The 23929-nt window shown below is 35.6% G+C and overlaps 2 protein-coding genes across 2 annotated transcripts in view; one reads left to right on the top strand and one right to left on the bottom strand.

Annotated features, from left to right (window-relative positions):
• Positions 1 to 7159, bottom strand: part of LOC107592039 (fibrocystin-L-like) — a 38672-nt gene extending 31513 nt beyond the window's left edge. Inside the window, exons 1-23 of the mRNA XM_016281399.1 lie at positions 7137 to 7159; positions 6688 to 6809; positions 6478 to 6555; positions 6232 to 6376; positions 5382 to 5490; positions 5236 to 5293; positions 5055 to 5148; positions 4897 to 4950; positions 4737 to 4810; positions 4612 to 4654; positions 4443 to 4513; positions 4224 to 4334; positions 3999 to 4088; positions 3106 to 3371; positions 2844 to 2935; positions 2588 to 2747; positions 2373 to 2508; positions 2084 to 2227; positions 1272 to 1426; positions 1030 to 1140; positions 704 to 862; positions 464 to 582; positions 171 to 334 (exon numbers count right to left, since the gene is read on the bottom strand). Coding sequence (XP_016136885.1) covers positions 171 to 334; positions 464 to 582; positions 704 to 862; positions 1030 to 1140; positions 1272 to 1426; positions 2084 to 2227; positions 2373 to 2508; positions 2588 to 2747; positions 2844 to 2935; positions 3106 to 3371; positions 3999 to 4088; positions 4224 to 4334; positions 4443 to 4513; positions 4612 to 4654; positions 4737 to 4810; positions 4897 to 4950; positions 5055 to 5148; positions 5236 to 5293; positions 5382 to 5490; positions 6232 to 6376; positions 6478 to 6555; positions 6688 to 6748 — 2494 coding nt within the window. The 5' untranslated portion in view covers positions 6749 to 6809; positions 7137 to 7159. The remainder of the gene's footprint in view (positions 1 to 170; positions 335 to 463; positions 583 to 703; positions 863 to 1029; positions 1141 to 1271; positions 1427 to 2083; positions 2228 to 2372; positions 2509 to 2587; positions 2748 to 2843; positions 2936 to 3105; positions 3372 to 3998; positions 4089 to 4223; positions 4335 to 4442; positions 4514 to 4611; positions 4655 to 4736; positions 4811 to 4896; positions 4951 to 5054; positions 5149 to 5235; positions 5294 to 5381; positions 5491 to 6231; positions 6377 to 6477; positions 6556 to 6687; positions 6810 to 7136) is intronic.
• Positions 7160 to 8303: 1144 nt separating this feature from the next.
• The window catches only part of LOC107592038 (nudC domain-containing protein 1-like), a 25375-nt gene continuing 9749 nt past the window's right edge, over positions 8304 to 23929 (top strand). The window contains 6 exon segments of the mRNA XM_016281398.1: positions 8304 to 8531; positions 8860 to 9014; positions 14042 to 14230; positions 14369 to 14558; positions 15269 to 15457; positions 21697 to 21904. Of these exon segments, the coding sequence (XP_016136884.1) occupies positions 8417 to 8531; positions 8860 to 9014; positions 14042 to 14230; positions 14369 to 14558; positions 15269 to 15457; positions 21697 to 21904 (1046 nt within the window). The 5' untranslated portion in view covers positions 8304 to 8416.

Genomic DNA, 23929 nt, shown 5'->3' with positions numbered 1-23929 from the left:
TGCGTATATATATATATATATATATATATATATATATATATATATATATATATATATATATATATATATATATATATAATTAGCATATAAATTATCCAGCGTTTTTACAACCATGTTACTCTTTTTTTTAATTCCATAATTCAGAATTAAATTCATAAATTCCTATTCACCATTAGAATCCAAAGCAGGCATTTCACGTCCAAGGTGAACAGTGTCTATGAAGTAAACTGAGTTAGCGGCCACGCCATACACACTGAACTGAAGAAGTTTGTAGTTGGTGCCTATGTAGTTTGCCTGTATGGAGGCCTGGAGATCCACACACTTGTAGTTCCACCTGAGAATGACAATGTCAGTGTTACTTTATACCCACAACATAATGATCTGGATATTGGTTTAATTTTGCTCTTGCATAGGCACAAAAGACATCAGGTTACTTTATGTTTATTCAGTAGATTAAACGTACTCATCCGTTGAGTCAAATTGCACAGAAATACGTATGTTCTCCTCCCGGTAAGTATTCTCCTGGTAACTGAACAAAATTCCCAGTTCATTCACCAGATGCCCTTTGTAGGCCAAGCAGAGCTACGATAAAATAAATATACAAAATGACATGCGTACATTAAAAATGTACTGTAAAACAAATTTCATTAGAAAAAAAATCCATTAATGAGGATGAGATAATGAGGTGTCCGATGGTGCTTACAGTTTTGTACGTTTGTAGTAGTATTGGGCTGTAGATTGTTCCTGATGCTGTAGTGTCATTGGCATTGAACAGAATCTCTGGGTTCTTCAGAGACCAGCGGCCACAGAAAGCCTCCGAATCATTGACCCGGACCCCTCTACGGCTCAGATCACCTGCAAACTGTTTTGACAAGGAGAAATTATTACAAGTTGGACAGAAAGGTGATGTTTTCAATAAAATAATTTTTTATCAGTTTATCTTGTTAGAACTTCATAATGTCACTTAATATTTGCAAGGCTAACTTGACTTATACATACGTGATTATGTGCTTTTGTAGGTTTGCTTACCCCTGTGGTGGTGGTCTCATAATCTCTGAAAAATTTCACATTAGTGTTTTCCATTGTTGGAATCTCTGCTGGACATTTAGCAGTGACCATCACATCTAGTGCCGAACGCACCTTTAATAAAAAAAATATTATGTAGAAAAGGAATATTTCAAAAGAGCATTCGCAATGTTTTGTACACAATACTGTAAAAGCTAACATTTTATTCAATGGTAAATGTTAAGAAATATAAAACAAAGAAAAACCTCAGTTATAGAAGCGTTGAAAGGCAGAGGGAGTGATGGAACTCCACCCCACAGCAGTGTGAACGTCTCCAAACTGGCCTGCCCTTTCACATCCTCACTAACTGTGATGTTCGTATTCGAGTCCATGATAAAGTATTCAAGAGCCTCAAAGTTACCTGAGATAATGCCAAGATTTAAGAAAACATAATGCAAAATACTGTTAAATGTACTGTCAAACTTCACAAGCAACATAAAAAGTAAAATACAAAATGATAAAAAGGTAAAGCATAATTGATAACAAATAAGCTACATTATAACTGAAATATATAATATATATATATAAATATGTAATCTAATATGGTGTGTTATGCAGAGACTTCTGAGAACATCCTTTAACTGTTTTTTTACTGTGAATTATAATATGACTAGTATTTTTTTACTAACAAAAACATTATTTTTATATTGTTTTAAAAGTAACACCATGTCATATATTTCACAATAAATTATATTATAATTTATATTTTACAAAATAAATTATACAGTATAGATATTTTTTCTTCAAAAAACAAAACAAAACACAAATTACATTATTTTACTTATTTTAAATATACAGAAAGGTGCAGGTGTCTTATATTTAGCCAATTATCAAATAAAAACATTAGGTTCTAACTGAAGCATTTATACATTTTCTCATTAAAATTACAAAAAATGTTTTGACAGTTTATATTTTTACTGACATTCCATGTAGATCAGTAATTGGTTGTTAAAGCACACATCTCAAAGTCAGAGCCAGAGTAATCAGTCAAAGTATACCAGTCATTTTTTAAGTTCACCTCTGTTAGAGTTGAATGTCACATTGTACAGTGCCTCAGTATCCAGTTCTTGCTTTGTGACTGTTACACTGTCGGGTTTAATCGTCCACAAATCATTCAGAGTGTTCTGCAACTCCATCGCTGATGCACTAACTGAGATCGGCCCTACAACATGCAAAGCAATTCCAGTAAACATTACAAACACACAAACAAAAAAACATCTAGAGGTAAAGTGGATGCAAAAACTAGAAGCACATGAAAACTGGACCTTTAAACTTCATCAAACACACATTCATGTGAACTAATGCACCTGTTTTAAGACCTCCATACGCTAGAGAGTAGTATGTGTATTCGCAGTTGCTCAGAGAGAAGCAGTTGCTGCTGATTCTCAGAGTCTGCACCTCATTGACGGGGGTTACTGGCATCCAGCCCTGGAAGCGAACCACCTAAAACAACAAAGAATTAGGCTTCCCTCTATCTTGTCTAGATCTTTTTTCCCTAAAGTGCTCCTGTGAGCTCACTTACTTGTTTTTCAGGTAGTACATTATAGTATGTACTGATGTGCTGTTTCTCATTAACAGCATCTATTGTCTGCTGGGCAGTGAAAGGACTGATCTCTTTGAAAAAGGCCACATCCACTGATGCTGCTCCTGCATATTCCTGCACTAGAATCTCAATGTAGTACCTGTAGCACATTGATTTTGATGTTAGATCCAAGATTGGGACATGAACATTAATGACGTTTTGATCCTTATGTATTTTTTTGAAAAACTTCACTTACGGTTTTCCCTTCTCCAAGCGCATGACCTCTGACATTTGGGTGTTATAGCTGAAGAAACTACCTGTGTAGTAAGGGTGATGTGCAATCTTGACCTGAAAACAAACAAAAACAAAAAAAAAAGTTTAATAAAATTTAAATGTTACATTGCATTTTATACAAATATTGCATGTATTAAAATAGGCTTGTACGTTACTAACTTCTGCTTAGTTGCTTACATTGATAACTACTGAAATGATCAAATGGTTTATTGATTTTACTGTACCTTATCCTGGGGAAGACCTGTCTTGCTGAAATAAAACTGGCACCGATCGTCGGCTTTGATTCGGAAATAGTAGTTGTCGGTCTCCATCGGAACAAAGAAACCACTCAGTCGTACCACAAAGTAATCAACTTCAGTAGGCCACACATAGGACAGCGAATCCACCCACTGGACAGAATACCCAGGCCTACTGGAATTATACCCCAGGACGTCCTCTAGAAGGCTCGGATTGGAGTTGTTCCACATCTCCATTTTAAATCCTCTGCCACCTACAAACACATTCATTTAACCATCATCCATTCAAGGACAATATGGTTTATAAGACTCATTTTAAATGTGTAATTTCATAACTAGTATATAAAAGAGATAAGGGCTTGTTGTCAAACAGTTTACTTCAGTAAATATTTTTCAGGGTAGATTCATGTTTCAGTTTCTGTAAATGCTTTAAAAAAGTCTTGGCTACAAAAAGCTATTGAACATGTCCACCATTACTGGCCAAGATGCAGTTCTAAATTTGTGATATTAAATAAAATGCATTTTATATAATACATGTTTTATATAACATTTATTTATTTATTTGAAAAAATGCTGTTTAGATGGATTTATGGCATGATCAAAGAAAGAAATACAAAGGAATTGTTAAAACTCCGGTCATCTTGGTGTCAAATATGTGATGGGCTCTGATATGCAGTGTTTTTCGGAGAAGTCAGCTACGTGACAAACAAGAATCATGGTCTTGGTTGAGATAACGTGTGACAATGCAGCAGTGACAGAGTTAGATGTTCTCGCGTGTGAAATGCAGAATTCCACTGCCGTGCAAACACTGACTATGGAAAAGATTGTTACAGAAATATAACGTCACCATAAGAGATCTGAATATCAGATAAGGCTCTCACCAGGAAACACTGTCAAATTGGTTCTTTCATAACTTGGTGTTATGCAGGTTATTCTCTCATTTGATACGCTCTGAATCTGACACTCACGGCCTAAGGAAAAAAAATACATTATAAAAATACATTTTAAATAATAAATAATAATAAAAATGAATTATACATATAAAATATATTTTAATTATTTTATATGTATGTATTTTATTTATTATAATTATTCATTTTACATACCTGCTACTAAGACCATAGCTGGCTTGTCAGTCTCATCAAAGTAGCGTCCCTGAATGGTCAGTAATGTGCCACCAAATACACTGCCCTCAGAGGGAGAAACTCCTGTCACCTCTGAAAAATACCAAAAGACACAGGTCAAGTTTTTCAAAAAGATCCGATTTTCAACATGCAATCATATGTTGCATTATTTAAGGAGAATAAAAAAAAAAATTTTCGCACCTGCATATGTCTGGAACATGGCAACCTTGTTCAGTGCTGAGATGCTGAAAACCCCAAAGTCAGGCAAACTCCTAAAAAAAAGAAAATATGTATTTTATGTACTTTTCAACAGCATACTAAGACTTCTATGCAAAAAAAAAAGGTAAAGTAAAATCAATCTTCTTCTGACCTCCCATATTCACTGTCAAGAATGTAACTGAGGTTGTGATGACCTGAAAACCAAGGTAATGACATTTAATCCAACAAAAATCTATAGTGAATGAATAATTCTTGAACATCTTGACGTGTCCTCACCAACATACGTTCCAGTCATTTTACAACTCATATATCCCCATTGGCTGGTATCAGAATCCAAATAGAGGCCATACCTGAAATAAATATAATGTGCATTTATGGAGGATGCATTCATATTTAATGTTAACTTTAGTTTGAAACCAAATTGAAAAGTACTTACTTTTCATCTGAATTGGGTTTCAGTAGTTCACAAGGCATGCCTCCCATGTACGCTCTGTTAAAAGAAAACACATTAAAACAAGCACACCTCATGTCAAGACACAGCATAGATTTATCATTCAGTTATATTTTTCCATTGTGTATTAAACATTTCCAGACCTCAAAAATCTCACATCCATGCCATTGGAACTTCTGTCCGTGTTGCTTCCATATACATCAGTATAGATCCTTCCCCGCAGTGTCACCACAGTCCCTAAAGTTCATTCAGTATTTTTTTAATGAAAGGTGTTTTTGTAAACCAAAGCAGCACTGAGTAATGATAAAAACAAAACAAACTCACCTGGGGGACCTGAGAGTGGACGGATACTTTGAATGCTGGGTGTACGGGATGTTCTGGGCTGTGAAAGAAGTTTTTGGTAATATATTGTAACATTTTACAGAGAGAATAGGAGTATACGTTTTAGTAACAGCACAATGAAGTCTTACATAGAACATGCACCAGTAATTCCACTGGCTTCCATAACAAATGCGACTTGAAGGAATTGGCATGCCATCCACGCTGACCCGCACTTCATAGTCATCTTCTGGCAGAGCTCTGAACATGATGATGCAATATAAAGCTTTCTTTGAGAATCACACACCATCAACATTCTACATAACATTATGCAGTACAGCTATTTCAAAAAACTCAAATTTGCATATCACAGACAGACAGACAGAGCACAGTCTTAAAGGGATAGTTTATGAACAAAAAAAATACAAGGATATTTCTCAGATTATCTTCTTTTATGATCCACAGAAGGAAGAAAGTCATACAGATTTGAAAAGACATGAGTAAATGATGACTGGATTTTAATTTTTAATGAACTGATATAATATAATAAACATGTTCCACAATCAAAGGAATTAAAAAATTCAACAGAATTGTTTTTATGTAATACATAAAATAATATGATCATTTAGAATAGCACTAAAGAAAAATGTTCACATTTTCAGATTGCACAAATAAGATTTGAGAGCTGCAGGAAGGGTATGTTTCTCATACATATCTTGTATCTTGTATTCTTCAAAACGTTTGCTTTGGTGTTTCACAGAAAATGAATTTCATTTTGAATTTCTTCGGCAGGAGTTACTTCACTCCTCCTCAGCTTTAGAATTTAGTCAAAATTTAGATTCATACATTAATATATTGCCCTGATCTCCCCTGGTATTCACATTTGAGCATGTTAAAAATCTTATTAGGAGAGGCGCACTGACTGAATACAGTGCAACGACTGCAATCAAGATAAAAGAAAACTGTATTTTTTAGAATAAGGTTATGTGATTGATTGCATACCTTGTATAACACGTGATCTGAGTGGAGTGAGTGGAGTCTTTCTCGACATCACAGGGAACAGATCTGGTGCGGGACACCAGTGTCACTGTGTTGCCAAAGTTTGGGTCATTGGCATTGAGATTAAACTGACTGGCTTGAGCAAAACCTGAGAAACAAAATCACAAACAGACTTTTTAAAGAGCTATAATATAGCCAAAATATGCTCAATCAGATTTAAGAACATATTGATTATTTTTCTTTTAATACCTTGGCCCTCTATGGTCAGTCTCGTTCCGCCGTTGAGGCTTCCGTATTTTGGGGTCACTTTGTTGACACGCTGCGCTCCTGTCAGGACGGAGATTAGTAGGACAGTCACTAAAATCTATTCTGTCGCGCTTTTAGGATGACAACAATTATATAAATACGCAAAACCGTTAGAATTACTGAAAGAATACAAGAGGTACATAAATCTAGTACCTGCGGAACTCCACAGTAAAATACAAACAGTGAGGTGAAGCTGCAGCCGCACGTGCCTCATCCTGATAGACTCACTGTGCGCGTGCTTCAAAGCAAAAACACCTGAACTTACTGTATCCCTTCTGCAAAAACAATATACACATACCATATGTGTTCACACTTGTCATTTGTACGTCCATTAATGAATACATACATGAAAAATGTCAACAATATCAAATTTACTTTAAAACAAACTTTTTAGAATGTTGAACAGACCAGTATTAGTAGACTATTCAGGCTATACATTCAGTAAATGTAGACTATCTAATGAATATACATTCATTTATATATCCTGAATGTATACATAAATACTATATATAATTAAAGATTAATTAATGGCTTGTTAAATGAGAAAATTATAGAAACTTCAAACTTCACATTGACCATAACTCAGACTCACATAGGCCTACCTGTTAAAGCTCTCTTCTGAAACCCAAACATCAGTGGCTCATTTGTTAAGAAGAGCTCACTCTTTTTATACTACCTGCCCACAGGGTGGCAAGAGGATACTTTCTTTTTTTTCTTTCACCTTTGTGTGTCAGGTGATCGTGCATTGCTGTCATTCTACAAGCTAGAGAGACATTTATTCTTTTCCAGTGTACCCTGACAAACACCTGAAACTTCACAGATAACAATGCTTTTGTAGCACACAGTGATATATGTGCTGTAGTGTCAACATTCCTTTGATTTTCATACGGTGACTAAACTGGAATATTACACTATTTGATGTCCCTTAGACGTAATCCATTTGAATGACCTTAAACAAGATGGAATGAAGAAGATCTGGACATTTGACCTGGAGATAAGGAAAAATCTTGTAATATTCAGCGATGAACTTGAGCAAAATGTGCACATAGTAAACAATTACTATAAATTTGATCATTAATATAATTATAATGAGCAATATTCCAGAAACTACTAGATTACAGATTTAGTTTATCTAATTGAGCAGCAGTAGTGTGCTGTTCATGTGATTATATCCAAGTGTGATCTCTTTTCATCTTTGTTGTTCTATATATACCTGTAGCCCTATATATATATATATTATTTTTTTATTTTTTTATTTTTTTTGCATATAATAGGCCAAATTTGAATAGTGAGGCATGCAACAGTTTTTATGCTGCAAGAATTAAAGACATTTTCATTAGGATAAAAATAATAAAATATAAATGAGATAAATACATAGCCTACATATATAGGCCTACCCATTATTTTGTTGTTTGCAGTTAGTGCTGATTTGGTTGAAAATTATGTCATTGTTTATGCAACTTCACCCTTATCCAGCATGAACAGACACAGATGAACTAGCCTAAATTCTATTTTATAACGATTGAGTAGGCTACCACTAAAAATAAACAAACAAACAAACAAACAAACGTGAAAATCGAAAATTTTCGCGGTTTTATCTTTTTAGATGTATACAAATACAAGATAAAATGTAAAAAAAAAAAAAATAGCCTATTAACATTTTTGTAATTCGTTATTTATTATGTAAAAACGGAATCCGCAGAGACTCAAATTCCCAGAATCGCGTGCGGTCGGTGCGTTTGAAAACTGGTCCTGGTCGACACGTAGGAAACGCGTGCATTACAGTTAAAGCTTATTTGCTGTTACTACCGACGTTAAATGTTGGTTTTATTGGAGTCCTCGAACTGATCACTGTTTCTTTGAAATATAATTTGAATGAAATATGGCTTTACCGAATTGCTCGTTGAAAGTAAACAGAGAGCTGCTAGATCCCAGTTTTGAAAGTTACAGGCTTTCACTGGACTCTATTCCTACTTACAATGTAGAACTGGACGCAGGTGAGAAAAGAGCTTTATTTTACCTGTTATAGCCTGACTTTATTTATTATATACGCGTTTATTTAATCCTTAGCGTGACAAACTCATAAACAATCTTGTTCAAAACAACACTGTTAAGTCCACTGTCACTATAACAGTCTTACAGTCCTAAAGATGCAGTTCTACAACATGTGCATTGCTCTTCGTGAATTACTAGATGTGTGCATCTTAATTATAATTTTAATGTTAGCCCAAAGCTGTCTTTTGGGCACAGAACATCACATTATCTGTGGTTTGGGATGCCTTCTCCAAGTAATTTGCCCCATCAGTAATGTGTGTCTTCTTTCAGCTGTGGCTGAGGTTAAACTGAAAGACAGTCTGTACACCCTGGATCATGTGAGAGCATTTGGTATGTACAACTACCTTCATATCGACCCCTGGTATGAAGACAGCGTCTACTTTGTGGACAGCAAGGGCCGCGTTCTCAATCTAACAGTCACATTGGTGAGTCTATTAATGTAATTTATGAAATTATGGGTTGTAAGGGGCATATATTTGGATGAAATATATTTCCACCCTAGAGCACTTTTTTTTTCTCCCACAGAATACATGTGTGGATCATAAATGCACATGCATTCTTCTTACTAAATTTAATTAAAAAAATAAGATCAGAGAAAAAACAGGGGGCTTAGGTGCCTCAAGGGGCACAGGAGGATTTAAATTATGCTATATTTTTGTATTAATTGTATGTTAATAGTCAAAAATGTAAACTGAAATTATATTTCTTTTTTCCCTCCTTAACTATTATTTTTTTATTAAAAAATCTGATCATGTTTAGTTTTTCAGTGTATCAACAGTCCCAGTTTCTGTTCATTAAAATGCTTGAAAACAAGCAACGCTGTATTTGGGAATATTGTTCTGGGCAATGGGGGGAACCTTAGAGTCAAAAAGGTTGAGAACCAATGTCCTACATAAATGTTTTGGATATGGAGATACACTAGTGTAGTTTTCTAGTATTTCTAGTTTTTCTCTACCAGCAGAGGGCATTAGTGGTTTATAGTAGTATCAGTGAAGAAGTTTTCCTTTTGATTTTGAAAGATTTTGATTAAATATTTAGCCTAACAGTATCAGATGCATAAATAAAATATGCTTTGTTTGCTTATTATCTTGATTATTATTTTAATTATTTGGTTTATTGAAACCACAGTCATGTTCTAGATAATAGAAATCCATTACAATGCCCACAGTGTTCTGCCTTAAAGGGGTCATATGATGTGATTTCAAGTTTTCCTTTCTCTTTGGAGTGTTACAATCTCTTGGTGCATAAAGAAGATCTGTAAAGTTGCAAAGACTAAAGTCTCAAATCCAAAGAGATATTCTTTATAAAAGTTGTCAACCACGCCTACCTAAAATGGCTCGTTCTAACACGCCCCCACATATCTACGTCACTATGTGGAAATATTAGCATAATGCCGCCCAAATGTGCACGCAAAGAAAGAAGGCGTGGTTTCAGGAACAGCAGTAGTGTTGATGCAGCCATGTCAGGGAGACCCTGTGGTTCAGTGCGAAAGCAAAAGCACTTTATTTGGCCTTCCGGAAGTAGATGCAATTAGGAATAATTGGTTAAGATTTATTTACAACAGAACAGCACAACCCAGATGTTCAAATTTGTGCTGCTTCTGAATCAGCGACTGTAAGTATGTTTTGTTATTAGTTTAAGTATTTGCTATTGACTGCTCAAATACGGAGTTTTGCGCAGCGCAGAGTAACGCGTATGGGGGTAGAATCGTTGCATAATTCCAAATAAATACATTATGATCCACAAATAAATGTAAAGAGATTAACAAAAATAAAATGTATTGATAAATAAATAGAATGAGATCCACAAATAAATCTTAGAGTTTCACAAACAAGAATTAAATTCACACAAAAAATAAAATGAGATTTGCAAATAAAAAACATATTCACAGATATATTTTTATGTCACAAACACAACTTTGCCTGGCATTCATTTGTGAATCGCGTCCTGTGCATTTGTAGATCGCTGCATGCATTTGTGGATAGCTCCCTGTGCATTAGTAAATCGTTGCGCTTATTTGTGGATTTTGAGACATTTCAAGCGTCAAGAGGCAAACCAATCCACAAATGGATGGACTCCACCCCCCTTCTACTTAAGCCAATCAGATACCGGTCACGTGGCGCCGACCAATCGTAGCGTGTTCTCGCTCCAACCAATCACGTTTTGCCTTACAATCAGTGTGGGACCAGGCACCAAACACGCTATTCTGGCTAATTAAGCGCTTCAAAATGGACGATCAGGACAGTTTAAGACAGGTAAGTGGTGTTAAATTAACAACAATGAGCAAAAATTTAACATGGTTGTTGCTATGCTCATATTTATGGTGATGGCGAGGGGACCTGTTCGGTTCACTTAATTTTGTCGTGGCCACGAGATCCTATGTTGAGGGAACGACATATTTTTCTCGTGGCCATGAGTTTAATGCATAAACAAACCTGCATGACCATAGTGACCCGGGATTATCAGAGATGTATTTATTAATATTTTATTTTAAATTAAGAAATTATTATATTATAGAAATTAATACATTATTAAAAGATTATATTAACAATAGGCGATGCTGTCTATGTGAATGTCTATGCGTGATGTAAACAGCATTCGAAAGAAGTTTATTATGAATAATACATAAGGTACATCAAATAAAATAGGCCTACAAGACACGTTTGTCACGTGACTCTGTTCCCCTTTCGGGCTTGAACTGATGGTAAAACTAATGACATTATTAACTGTCTTGATATTTACTTTGAAAGCTGAAGCTTGCGATTATGGTAAGGGGCGTTACATTTCCGACGCGCGCTTGTTGTGTTTGGCCAATCACAATGCACTGGGTCAGCTGGCCAATCAGAGCAGACTGCGCTTGTCAAAGGAGGGGGCTTTGTTGAAAACGACGTGTTTGAGAGAGGCGGGGCATAGAGGACCTACAATAATGTACAGTATTTGAAAAAGAATGTGTTTTTTGAACATTAAAGCATGTCAACATATTCTGTTGCACCAAATACACAAAATAATGATCTTTAAAATAGCATCAAATGACCTCTTTAATATACAGTATTTCCATATTGGTTATTTGCCAATATTAATGTTTTATTTTATTTTTGGCATAGGTGGGCATTGTACTGTAGTACATGTGTGTACACATTCTTTTGCATAGCAGGCCAAATTTGAATAGTGAAGCATGCAACCATTTTTATCTATTTTTAATAATGGAAGACATCTCCAGGAAAATTATTCAAATGAAAAATAATTAGAATAAAATTGAATAAGAATATTCTAGATTACTTTCACCTAAAAATTATCCTTAAAAATTTATAATTTAAAAATAGTAATGTGATGCCTAAATTTACTTGAATTATTTAAAAAGTTTTTTTTTTTCCATTTTAATTTTTTTTAGACTAAATGATAGCATTTTAATATTAATGCATCCCTACTTCAATCTGTGCAAGCATAATTTTCTTAATTTCTTTCAGTTGTTTTATATGATTTTTTTTTTTTTGATAAGTTTGATTTCAGATGCTGTACCGTACATTCTGAAAGGAATCAAAATAATGCATAATGAGAGGAAATTCACAGATGCATAATAAGATGAAATGCAGCGTCTCTATAGGATGTTTTGTTCTGAGCTAGTATAAATTTGATGCTGATGATTTGATTGTAATTTTTTCTCATTCTTGCTACTGACATGCTTGGTTAAGAAATTACTCATTATGAAATGTGCCTGTTGCGTTATAATTACAGTTAACATTCTGCAATTATCTCTCCTTGGGGACTGTTTGTATTATCTCAAAGGTACTAGACAGGGGGCATTTTACTTCTGGGGAAGAAGTGAAAATAGAGGGGGATCAGTGGTAATGTGTGCATCAAGCTCCATGGCAACCAAAGACCGACTGCTGCCCAATTCTTTGGGAAAATTGCTACCTTATAAAGAGTGTAATTGATGATTATTAAGGTCATTGTAATCCTTTTCAAATTGCTAGCTTTGAAGTTCAGCAACATGCAGTTTGTGTGGCACTTATTAGTTTCATTTCTAAATTGTTTCATTGGCTGATGTCTCCTTTGTTGCACACATGTTGTTTAAAGGGGTCATATGATGCGATTTCAAGTTTTCCTTCCTCTTTGGAGTGTTACAAGCTGATTGTGCATAGATAAGATCCCTGAAGTTGCAAAGACTAAAGTCTCAAAACCAAAGAGTTATTCTTTATCAAAGTTAAGACTCTGCCACGCCCCCCTAAAACGGCTCGTTCTAACACGCCCCCACATAACTACCTCACTATGTGGAAATAGTAGTATAATGCCGCCCAAATGTGCACGCAAAGAAAGAAGGCGTGGTTTCAGTAACTGCAGTTAGTGTTGAAGCAGCCATGTCAGGGAGACGTGGTGTGTTTCTAGGTGAAAGCAAAAGCACTTTATTTGGCCTTCCGAAAGTAGATGCATTTAGGAATTTAAGATTCCTTTCAACAGAACAGCAATGCATTTTATGGACGACCGTTTCGTGAACCTAGGAGAGGAGGTAATTCTGACTTTGCTATGACAATCTGGCGCTTCTGAATCAGCTACTGTTTTGTTATTAGTTTAAGTATTTGCTATTGACTGTTCAAATGCGGAGTTTTGCGCATCGCGTGCGTGCGTGTGACATAGAGTGAGAGAGAGATCACAGTGGAGTCAGCTGTCTTAACCGTGGCTTGTGTACTGCACACATACCAGCTTCATCACTGTGTCTGTCACGTGACTCTGTTCCCCTTTCGGGCTCTGTCTTTATATTTATTTTGAAAGATGAAGCTCGCGATTATGGTAAGGGGTGTTACATTTCCGACGAGTGCTTGCGGTGTTCGGCCAATCACAATGCACTGGGTCAGCTGGCCAATCAGAGCAGACTGCGCTTGTCGGAAGGAGGGACTTTGTAGAAAACGAAGCGTTTGAGAGAGGCGGGGCATAGAGGACCTACAATAATGTACAGTATTTGAAAAATAATGTGTTTTTTGAACATTAAAGCATGTCAACATATTCTGTTACACCAAATACACAAAATAATGATCTTTAAAAAAGCATCATATGACCCCTTTAAAAGATCTTTGGAAAGACATTGACTCTAAAGCCCTTGAAAAGAACATAATAGTTATGCGATATGAGCACAGGATTCGAGTTGATGTTAACTTCGGATTTGTTGCTTCGTTCGTTGACTTGCTAGTTTAATTAGCTGAACTTTATCTGAACTGGTAACCAGAAAGCTGTCATTCATAACCTTTATGGATCGATCAGTGAATGTTTCCTATTGTAACTGCATGTATTTCTTTTTGCAGTTTGCAACATTATGAGCCTCCAAAATACATGCACCGTTAAATGACGTCTACAAGAAAATGCCCCCTTTAGTACTCTGTTTTCTGATGTAGAGATGGTCTAGGTGTGGTTTTCAGAGACTGAAGAATTGACAAGTGTCCATCAATTGTTTTTCCAGGACACAGCCTTGGGCAAACCTTGTGAGATGTTCCGTTTCGAATCAGACCCAATCTCCTGTGAGGGGGAGCAGTTGTGTGCTTCTCTGAGCCTGACCTCTGCAACTTGGGCCGCGCTCTCCGACGGAATCGGAAATTTGACTCTTTTGCGCACAAGCAAGAGGGGTGAGAGTTTACATATTAAATGGGAGGTAGGAGAAGATTACCCAGATTTTGGCTTAACATTTCCCACTAATCAAATTATTAGTCTAATTGTTGGCTTAATTCATCTGCTATTTTCCCATGACATTTTGGAAGACGCATTGTATACAGCTTTATTTCACTCCCAGCCGATGTTCAGCGAGTGTCTATGAGAGCCGTTCATCATCGTTCACAGCCTGGCTCACGTGCACTCTCATGTTCATACCATTGAAGTGCTGCTTCTGAGAGTCCAGAAAGATCCATCTGATACCAAAGGCAGCGGTTTCTCAATCTCACTGGAGTGGATCACTGTGGACAACTCTGCTGGGCAGGGTGAGAGTGAGTGTCTTCCTCCTGCTGTTCAATGATTTCAGCTCTTACTTTTAACCCTGAGCTTTCTTTTGTCAGTTGCTGCAGTGCCAATGTATATCAGGCATTTTTCTGCATAAGTAAACCAAAGAACGTATTTACTCCCATATCTTAATACATGGTTCACTTGTTTGAATTTTCAATCCAAGTTTTCACTCAAATTATTGATAGTTGACAAAAGTTGTTATATAGTAAAATTATATATTAATATTATGAGCAGTTTAAGTGAAAGTTTAATTGAATTGAAAGCATTTTTTAAAGACATTTTGGAAGTCATTGTATATAAAGACTTGGAATTTATTTAATCAAAAATACAGTAAAACAGTAATAATATATGCATGTTTTTTTTTTATTTGAATATCTTTTAAAATATAATTTACTGTGATGGCAAAGCGGAAATTTCATCAGACATTACTCCAGTCAGCAGTGTCACATGATGTTTCAAAAATCGTTCTAATATTCTAATATTTGGTGCTCAAAAACATTTCTAATAATTATCAATGATTTTAACAAATAAGATCTTACTGACGTTAAACTTTCAAATGTATAATAACAGCATTATTGTGTACACATGATAACAGTGTATGTATGTACTTAACTATATAATAGGTGTATAAATTTATATTTTAGGTTGTTAAAGATGTCATGCAAAATACAGCTTGTAAAGTGCTTTCTCGCAGATGAGGAGAGGAAGTATGGTGTGAGGAAGATGAGGATGGTGAAGGACAAGTCTGTCCCACACTACGCTGCCGTGGAGCCTCAGGGTAAAGGAATTGTAGTAGCCTCAGAGAAACCCTTCGCTTTTACTGATGTGGATGGACTTCCGCTTGAAGAGCCTCCTGTTGAGGCTATGGAGGTGGAGAACTCGGGTGAGAACAAACAGCCAGGAAGACGGAAGGTCATATTGGCAGAAACATATTTCATTCATGCTAGACAAAACTGTGGCCAAAACATTGGCTTTTTTGTTGTGTGATTTGAATCAGTCCCAAATAGTCATCTGAACTTGAAAAGTAAAATTTCACTCTAGATTGCACTTTGACAGAATTCGGAACCCTGCAAAAAAAGACATTTGAAGTAGTCACCAATCAACCTAGAAACTCTCAAGTGCTGCAGTCTTGAGGAAGCGCACTTTCATACAATAATTCAGAGGCTTGCTGTATCCATAGAAACATCAGAACGAATCATTCAAATAGAATTCCTCAAATAGACTCTGATGAGGACTGGAGAGGACCATGCACTTCTGCACAGCAGAATTGGTTGTTCATTTTTCAGTTTTGGCAAGGAAATTTATGTAAAGTAGGCTGGCTTGTTTTATGTAAATACTTGTCAGCTGCGTGAAACATTGGTATGAAATGCATTTAGTATCCTTTCTGTGACGAAACGAAGCTTGATTAATAGCATGTTTTTCTTGCTATCATATATTGGATCCTGTCATAATAACTTGTGCCTCATTTTCATTAGTGTTTGACATTTTCTTTAGGTCAGAGAGTGCTAATTGCAAATATTGCCTCATTAGAGGTGGACGATAGAGTCCTTTCAGTCAAATATTTGTTTATTTCCTTATTTTCCCTCAGTTTTTATAAAATGTGTGTGTACTTCCTTTCTGGCAAAGCTAAAACGGTCAATGATTGAAATCACCAAACAATAAGCTTATAAAACCAAAATCCCAAACATATCAACAGGACATTTTTTTTTATACTTAAACTCATCTTATCCTCTTTCTCTCATTTCCTGTTTTCCCTCTAACACCTGTATTAGCCAGATGAGAATCTGTGAGAAAGGGAACTTTAAAAAGGCCATTTGTTTCCTATGCACCCTTTGAGCTTTTTTCTGAGAAATAAAGGAGTGATCTCGACTCATCCTCTTCCTCTCTCTCTCTCTCTCCCATTTTAAGAGGCTGAGAGTACTGAGAGACTCCATTGGTAGGCGGATAAAATGGAGGTGCATTAGCTTGTTTCTGAAAGAGAGGTCAGCTTTCCTTAGCCACAGAAGACACACGCACACCAGACATTGATATTCCGTTGATTTAAGGGTACATGAAGAAACCAAAGCTTATACGGTGAACACTGTTATGAGAGGGTTGGGGAATCAATGAAGTGTGAATTAGAAGTCTTTCTAGGACATACTGAATCGATACAATTTTATATCAGTAATTATGTAATACACACACATAGACACAGTGCTTGATACAATGCCTCTCTCCTTTTTTGTGTCGAAAAGATGAGCTTAGATATTCTTTAAAAAAAAAACTTGGAATGTCATAAGGGTGAGTAAATAATGACAAAAAAATATTGTCCTTCATTTGATACAGGAACCATTCGAGCTGTTCATGCCAGACTGGGGAGAGAGGTGTTGTAATAATGTAAAATATGTGAAACATAATGTGTTTTTCGAACAACCTAGTATGAGAGCCTGTTCTAGTACACCCCCAAAACAAAATCAAGACTTTGTAAAAGAGCATAATAGGACCCCATTAAACATTTTAGAATATTTTATATTTATGCTCACTTATTGATGTTAGTCATTTTTAACCCCAAATCTTTTGTAATTAAATTTGATTACCTTTTCGATATTTCTTTTCCTTGAGAATTTAAAAGTCTGTTTTTGCTACTGAACCTTTAAGACTTCTATTATGTCAATTAACCATCTACCGCATGGTGTAGCCATATGGCAACATACTCTTTGTGTTCATTTCCTTGCCACTCTCTCTTTAAGAGAACATTCTCGTTTTTTTTGTTGGAAAGAGAAGACCTTAGTTTAGCCAATGATGTGCTTTGATTAAGTCACATGACATGCAGTTTTTTTCTGTGGCGAGACTTCTTGTCGGTAGTTGGTGAAAGCAAACTGAAACGTCACTGTTATGATGTTATGATGACACATTCACCTCTCAAAAAAGTTATGAAATTCGTTTTTGGTAAATCGTTCAAATGTATGTGTTGCCAAGCGGCAGCACTGCAATAGTGGAATGACATTATTACAATAGTTTAGCTAGCTAGCAAGGTCAGCTGCAATCTGTTAAGCTGTAACAATAACAACCTTAATACTAGTGATATAATGTTGATTAGTCGTATGTTAATGGCATTTGTATAATGGATATAATCAAATTTAAATGGCAATTTTACTTTTGATTAAATATGAATGCAGGTAACATTACATCAGTGAGTACGGCAGTATTCTGTGGCAAGGTAAAGAAGAAAAGGGCAGAACTGGCTCTTCCTGCAGATGAAAAAAACTGCTTTGTGAAGTTTCATACATATAAAAAAGTGATCTTTCAAGGATTATGGGTGGATGGGGGGGCTCATGTTCATAGTCTTTCTCTCATAAGATTGCATAATGCTGAATTTTCATGAGCTGCAATGTTTTTGGTTTTATGCCAATGTTTTATTATACATTATATACAGTATTATGTTTGTTTTAAATGTATAAATTAGCAATTTAAATAATATTCATGAAATTTAAATCATTATTCAGCTAGAAAGAATGGAATAAATAAAAGCACAAGTTTTTGGAAAGTATGTATAAGGTGTCAATTATAAGTACTGTGTTAAAGCTTATAATAGCACCAATTGAATCAACACAAACAACATTTCTGAGGGAAAATATTGACTATAAGTAAACTTGCACTTATTCTAAGTTAGAGCCACTATTGTATGGTGTTACCGTATGGCAACATATCATAAAGTACCTTAAAATAATATTTTTTCCCCAATTTTTTTTTTTACAGCACTTCAAATTAAAGGTCATATGGTGCTTTTTTAAAGCTCATTATTTTGTGTATTTGGTGTAACAGAATATGTTGACGTGCTTTAATGTTCAAAAAACACATTCTTTTTCAAATACTGTACATTATTGTAGGTCCTCTATGCCCCGCCTCTCTCAAACTCGTTGTATGCGGTGTTGTGCGTGAATAACCTCTTTGCAGATCTACTGATATTGTTGGTTACATTATAGATCATAAGCACAAAATAACCTGCTAAATACTGAAATGTTAATGTGGGTGTGCACATGCCCCTGGCTGTGACGTCTCAACCATGAATATTAAAAAAAAAAAAAAAAAAAAAGTGTTATGTTTAATTTCCATGAATGGTCTGGGTGGGCTTGGTAGGAAGTTTTGCATCTTGTCTACATAGTATATCAAATCCATATCATATATGGATAGTATACCATAGTAATATACCATATCCATATCCATACCATATCAGTATATCAAATGCCAAATCCTGTTTTCCATGATGTACACACAGTCAGAGTGATTTAGCAGCGTCACGGAACATCATTGGCCTTCTCTTCATTATCCTGTTTTGCTCAGCAAGATTCCGCTTGGGCTGCAAGTTGACTAGACTTGCAACAAAAGAAGATAATGAGCGTGCTGCTCTCACTCCTCATTGCACTCTAAAGCAGCTTTATGGCTTGAGAAAATTGTTCCAATTTCACTAATAAGGTTTTGCCAGCACAGTTAAGACTGAGTGGGTGAGAGTCCGACCTCTCTGGATGTCTCGGCTCCTTTATTTCCTCATCCGCCTCTCGTTTTTGGTTAAGAGATCAACTGCTGCAAACTTTTATGTGGAATTCATTAAAGGGGTCATATGATGTGATTTCAAGTTTTCCTTTCTCTTTGGAGTGTTACAAGCTCTTGGTGCATAAAGAAGATCTGTAAAGTTGCAAAGACTAAAGTCTCAAATCCAAAGAGATATTCTTTATAAAAGTTAAGTATCAACCACGCCTACCTAGATGGCTCATTCTAACACGCCCCCACATATCTACGTCACTATGTGGAAATATTAGCATAATGCTGCCCAAATGTGCACGCAAAGAAAGAAGGCGTGGTTTCAGGAACAGCAGTAGTGTTGATGCAGCCATGTCAGGGAGACGCTGTGTTTCAGTGTGAAAGCAAAAGCATTTTATTTGGCCTTCCGGAAGTAGATGCAATTAGGAATCATTGGTTAAGATTTATTTACAACAGAACAGCACAACCCAGATGTTCAAATTTGTGCAACACATTTTATGGACGACAGTTTTTTGAACCTAGAAGAGTACAAGGCTGGCTGTGCACAAAAGCTATTTCTTAAAAAAAAAAAAAAAAAAAGGACAGGGTAAATTCCCACTTTGCTATGACAATCTGCTGCTTCTGAATCAGCGACTGTAAGTATGTTTTGTAATTAGTTTAAAGCATGTCAACATATTCTGTTACACCAAATACACAAAATAATGATCTTTAAAATAGCATCATATGAGCCATTTAAGAATGAATTTGAGTTTGCTTATGGTGTTGTATATTAGCACTTGCTCTGTTAGTAGCTTTATCACCCGATTCATAGGTAAAATGGGAAGCACGGCTAAAAATCTGTGCCGAATGCAATTTGCATTATGCTATTCCCCATGTTGCAGGTGGAGTAACGTGATCTGGCAGACTTGACTGAGACTGCACAACATCACTCCCATCACTGTGATCCAGACACCTGAATCAGCTCTTTAAAATGCTAAGTGCGCTTGACTACATTATTTGGATGACAGTGTGATCAATAGAAAATGTAATAGACTATGTTTTCTAATAAAATTCTGATAAATGCTGCACTGACTAAAGCACATCTTAAAGGAGACATGTTTGCACTGAACAAAATAAAAACAAGTTAATAGCACCTGGTAAAGCTGGATTACAGTGGTTGGTGAATAATATTTTTTTTTTCGCACTAAAATGCCACAACTGGTTAGTGATTTTTATTAAAAAAAAATGTTTTCAAAGAATTCTCTTTTGCTCACCAAGGCTGAATTTATTTGATCAAAAATAAGAGTAAAAACATTAAAATAGAACACCGTGATTTTGAATTGTAACAATATTTCACAATATTAATATATTTTTAACATACAAATGATTTCTGGTGATGCAAAGCTGAATTTTCAGCAGATGTTCTGTCTTCAGTGTCACATGATCCTTCAGAAATCATTCTAATATGCTGATTTGGTGCTTTAGAAACATTTATCAATGTTAAAAAAAGAAAAATATATATGTAGCATTATAAATGTTTTTACTGGTACTTTTGATCAATTTAATATATACTTGTTGAATAAAAGTATAAATTTATTTCCAATAGAATCTTACTGGCCCCCAAACTTTTGAACTGTCATATTTATCTATTACTTATTACTTATTTATCGACACAAGGTTTTCCACATTTCCCTAAGAATGCCTCCTAAATTTGCTGGCAGCCATACCTGGTTAAAACCTTATAAATAACTGTAAATGAATGTAACCTCATTCCTAAAACCACCACCAGAGGTGCTATAGCCAAACAAATCTACTAAACCTTACCCACAGTTATGGGTTATGGTTTGACCACCCTAATTTCTGTTTGCAGCTGTAACTCTGGGAAAGCAGAAAATCTAATTGACTCAAATTGCTTGAGGTGTCATCAAGTGTGTCTAATTACTATTTTGTCAATTAGCTGATAATTTCATTTGAAGTGCCTTATGGTATCCAAACGGGTCCCCCTGGAACAACCTGAGGTTTATTGACGTGCATAATAGTGATTGTACTTATAAGTGGATGAACTTGTAACCTTACAGACACAGTACCAGTTTGTTGATAAAGTATATAGTCACTAAACCATTGGAACTCAATAGCACATAAAAAGAGCTTTTTTCTCCACTAATGTTCTCAATAAATGGCTTCTATAAAAGCACACAGACTTTGGCCTTCCATTGCTAAATACAGCCACACAATTACACCAGTTGGTGCGCACGTACAGGTTTAATTTGTCATCTTTTGCAATAGTGTGACAGTGACCTAGAATTCTCTTATCATACTTTGTATTACACACATGGTTCAGTGATGGTTGAATGATATTATAGAAAGAAAATACAATGTAATTGAACATGCATTACAAAATACAGTCTTGTCTTTTTATATTACCATTGCTATTTTATTGTTTAAATGGTTGTTCAGGATATACTCAGAAAATATTTGCCTGTAGGGTTTCTTACCTGTTTATTAATTTAAGCAAACAAATCATGTGCAGGTCTTCCAGATATCAGTGTCATTTAATTATGCATTCATTCGTGAACATCTGCTTTGAATCAGGTGTCACTTCTTCCATTGTTCTGATCACAGATCCCATCTACTTCTGGCAGCAAACAGAAGAGGATGTAACCTTGAATGTGCGGTTACCTGAAGGCACCACCAAAGATGACATCTGCTTCAAGCTCGCTGTGGACTGCCTACGTGTCAGAGTAGGGGATCATGCACCGCTGCTGGATGGGCAACTGTTCGCTCCTGTAGATCCTGAGGCCAGCACCTGGACCATTAAAGATGATAAGAGGTGAAAAGATATAGGTGGAAGTTAGAATTACAATAGAATAGAATTTAAATTAGAATAGAATTGATCACCTTGTGCTTACAGGGTTATTTTGCCCTAAAATGCCATCGTAATTTACTCGCCCTGATCTTGTTCAGAACCTTTATGACTTTATTTGTAGTACACAAAAAGGAGATGTTTTGCACAATGTCTAGGCAAAGGGTAAAGAGTGATTTTATAATGTCCAAAAACTACACCAAAATGAGGAAAAAATTATAATTTTAGATCAAAATAACTCCACTGCAGTTCTCAAATCTCATATCTACAATAAAGTTAAGTGAAAACGCTAATATTGGAAATTGGTAAGGAGCCCCACATGACATGCATAAAAAAAACATAGATATTGTGGCCATGCATTAAGAATTCCAGTGCAAAATTTCTTCATTTGTGTCCATTTTTTATTGATGTGTTCCCTCGTTTTACTTTAAATAATCATCATGTTTTATTAGTTAGTGAGTTTTAGAAAAGTCATGTTAGTGTTGTACTAATTTGTTTCCATGATTTACTGTAACTAAAACGAGGGAACAAATTCATTGTAGTTGGAGGAAATTCTTCATTTGTGGCCACAAGATCTTATTTCTTGCATATGTAAAAATAAATTTCTCAAAATACAATAAATGCATTTTTAAAAGCTAAAAACATTATTTTGTCATGAAGACTAGTTTGCAGTTCAAACAAAAATCTGAACTGCTGGCTTGACTGGACAAAATCCTTAATGTCATATGGGCCAGCGCCCGTATTCACAAAACATTTTATCTACCATTAAGAGTTCTCCTAAACTGCAATAAAAGTTTTTAGCTAAGAGTTTTTTCTTAAAACCTATTCAGAAAGCTGCTGAGACAAACTTTTACTAAGGAATTGAGAGAAGTCTTAAGCTAAGAGTAAGGGCAGGGTTGACCGTTGGGTTTAAAAATAAAAATATTGCCACATTCAAAAAAAGATTTTATATCTTCATATGTTAATTGTCAGCCTCTTACATGTGTGCTTCTCATCAGCCTTTTAATTAACAGAGTAGAATAATCATGGCTGATAGTAAGACATGCAAACGTAAAAAAACCAAACTGGACGCATGAACAGCTGTTACTTCTTGCCCAACTGGTTAATGAAAACAAGAAGGAAAATTTCGAGTTGGGATAACCTCTAAAACCAAAGGCGATACATTTTTAAAAGCTCATTATTGTCAAATGTTTCTAAAATGTTTATGTTCTGAGGATTGCCGGCAACAGCAATTTTAGGATAGTTGTGATTTGGTCTTATTGACTTAGGAGTCCTCTTCACTACTCCTGACGTTTCACAGATTTAAGAGCTAGTTTTAGCGCTAAAATACCTTGAGAAATACTCTTAGAGCAAAAATTTAGGACTGACACACCCATTATTTTTAAGATTTTTCCCTAAATCAGCTAGTTATGAGCTACTTTTAGACTTAAGATGTTTTGTGAATATGGGCCCAGATTTATTTGGAGCTGGGCAGTTTTTGAAAGTTCAACAGTGTTTTCAACAGTTTTCTAAATGTAAATAAAGCTTAAAGGGGTGGTTCACTGGGTTTTTTCTAGGCTTGATTGTGTTAATGGGGTGCAGTCTAACATGTGTTAATGCTTCATTTTTTTAAAAACGCATTATTTTTCACATAATTTACCTTTATTCCAAACCGCTCTGTCCCTTCTCAGAGAAATGGGCTGATCATTTCCTTCTTTTATGAAGCCCCTCCCTCAGAAATACGTGATGGGTTAGCCTCTGATTGGTTAGCTAGCCCAGTGTGTTGTGATTGGCTAAACCGCCTCTAGTGAGCCTCTAATCGTCCCACCCCTCACCTCGGCGGCATGTGCTCCGGTTGTATTGTAAACAGCTGCGTCCTTAATATCGCTTATCAGTTTGAGCCCGATTGAGAAGCAGAGGATATTATTGAAGAGGATCGTGCAGAACCTGTGCAAGCACGGCTTTTAATGGTAGGCCTATGTTTTTTGTTTGTTGTTGTCTCTTTTAGATACG

The sequence above is a fragment of the Sinocyclocheilus grahami genome, unplaced genomic scaffold (assembly GCF_001515645.1).
Source record: "Sinocyclocheilus grahami isolate Dianchi unplaced genomic scaffold, SAMN03320097.WGS_v1.1 scaffold149.1, whole genome shotgun sequence".
Classification (NCBI taxonomy): domain Eukaryota; kingdom Metazoa; phylum Chordata; class Actinopteri; order Cypriniformes; family Cyprinidae; genus Sinocyclocheilus; species Sinocyclocheilus grahami.
This window is presented reverse-complemented; position numbering and strand designations above follow the sequence as displayed.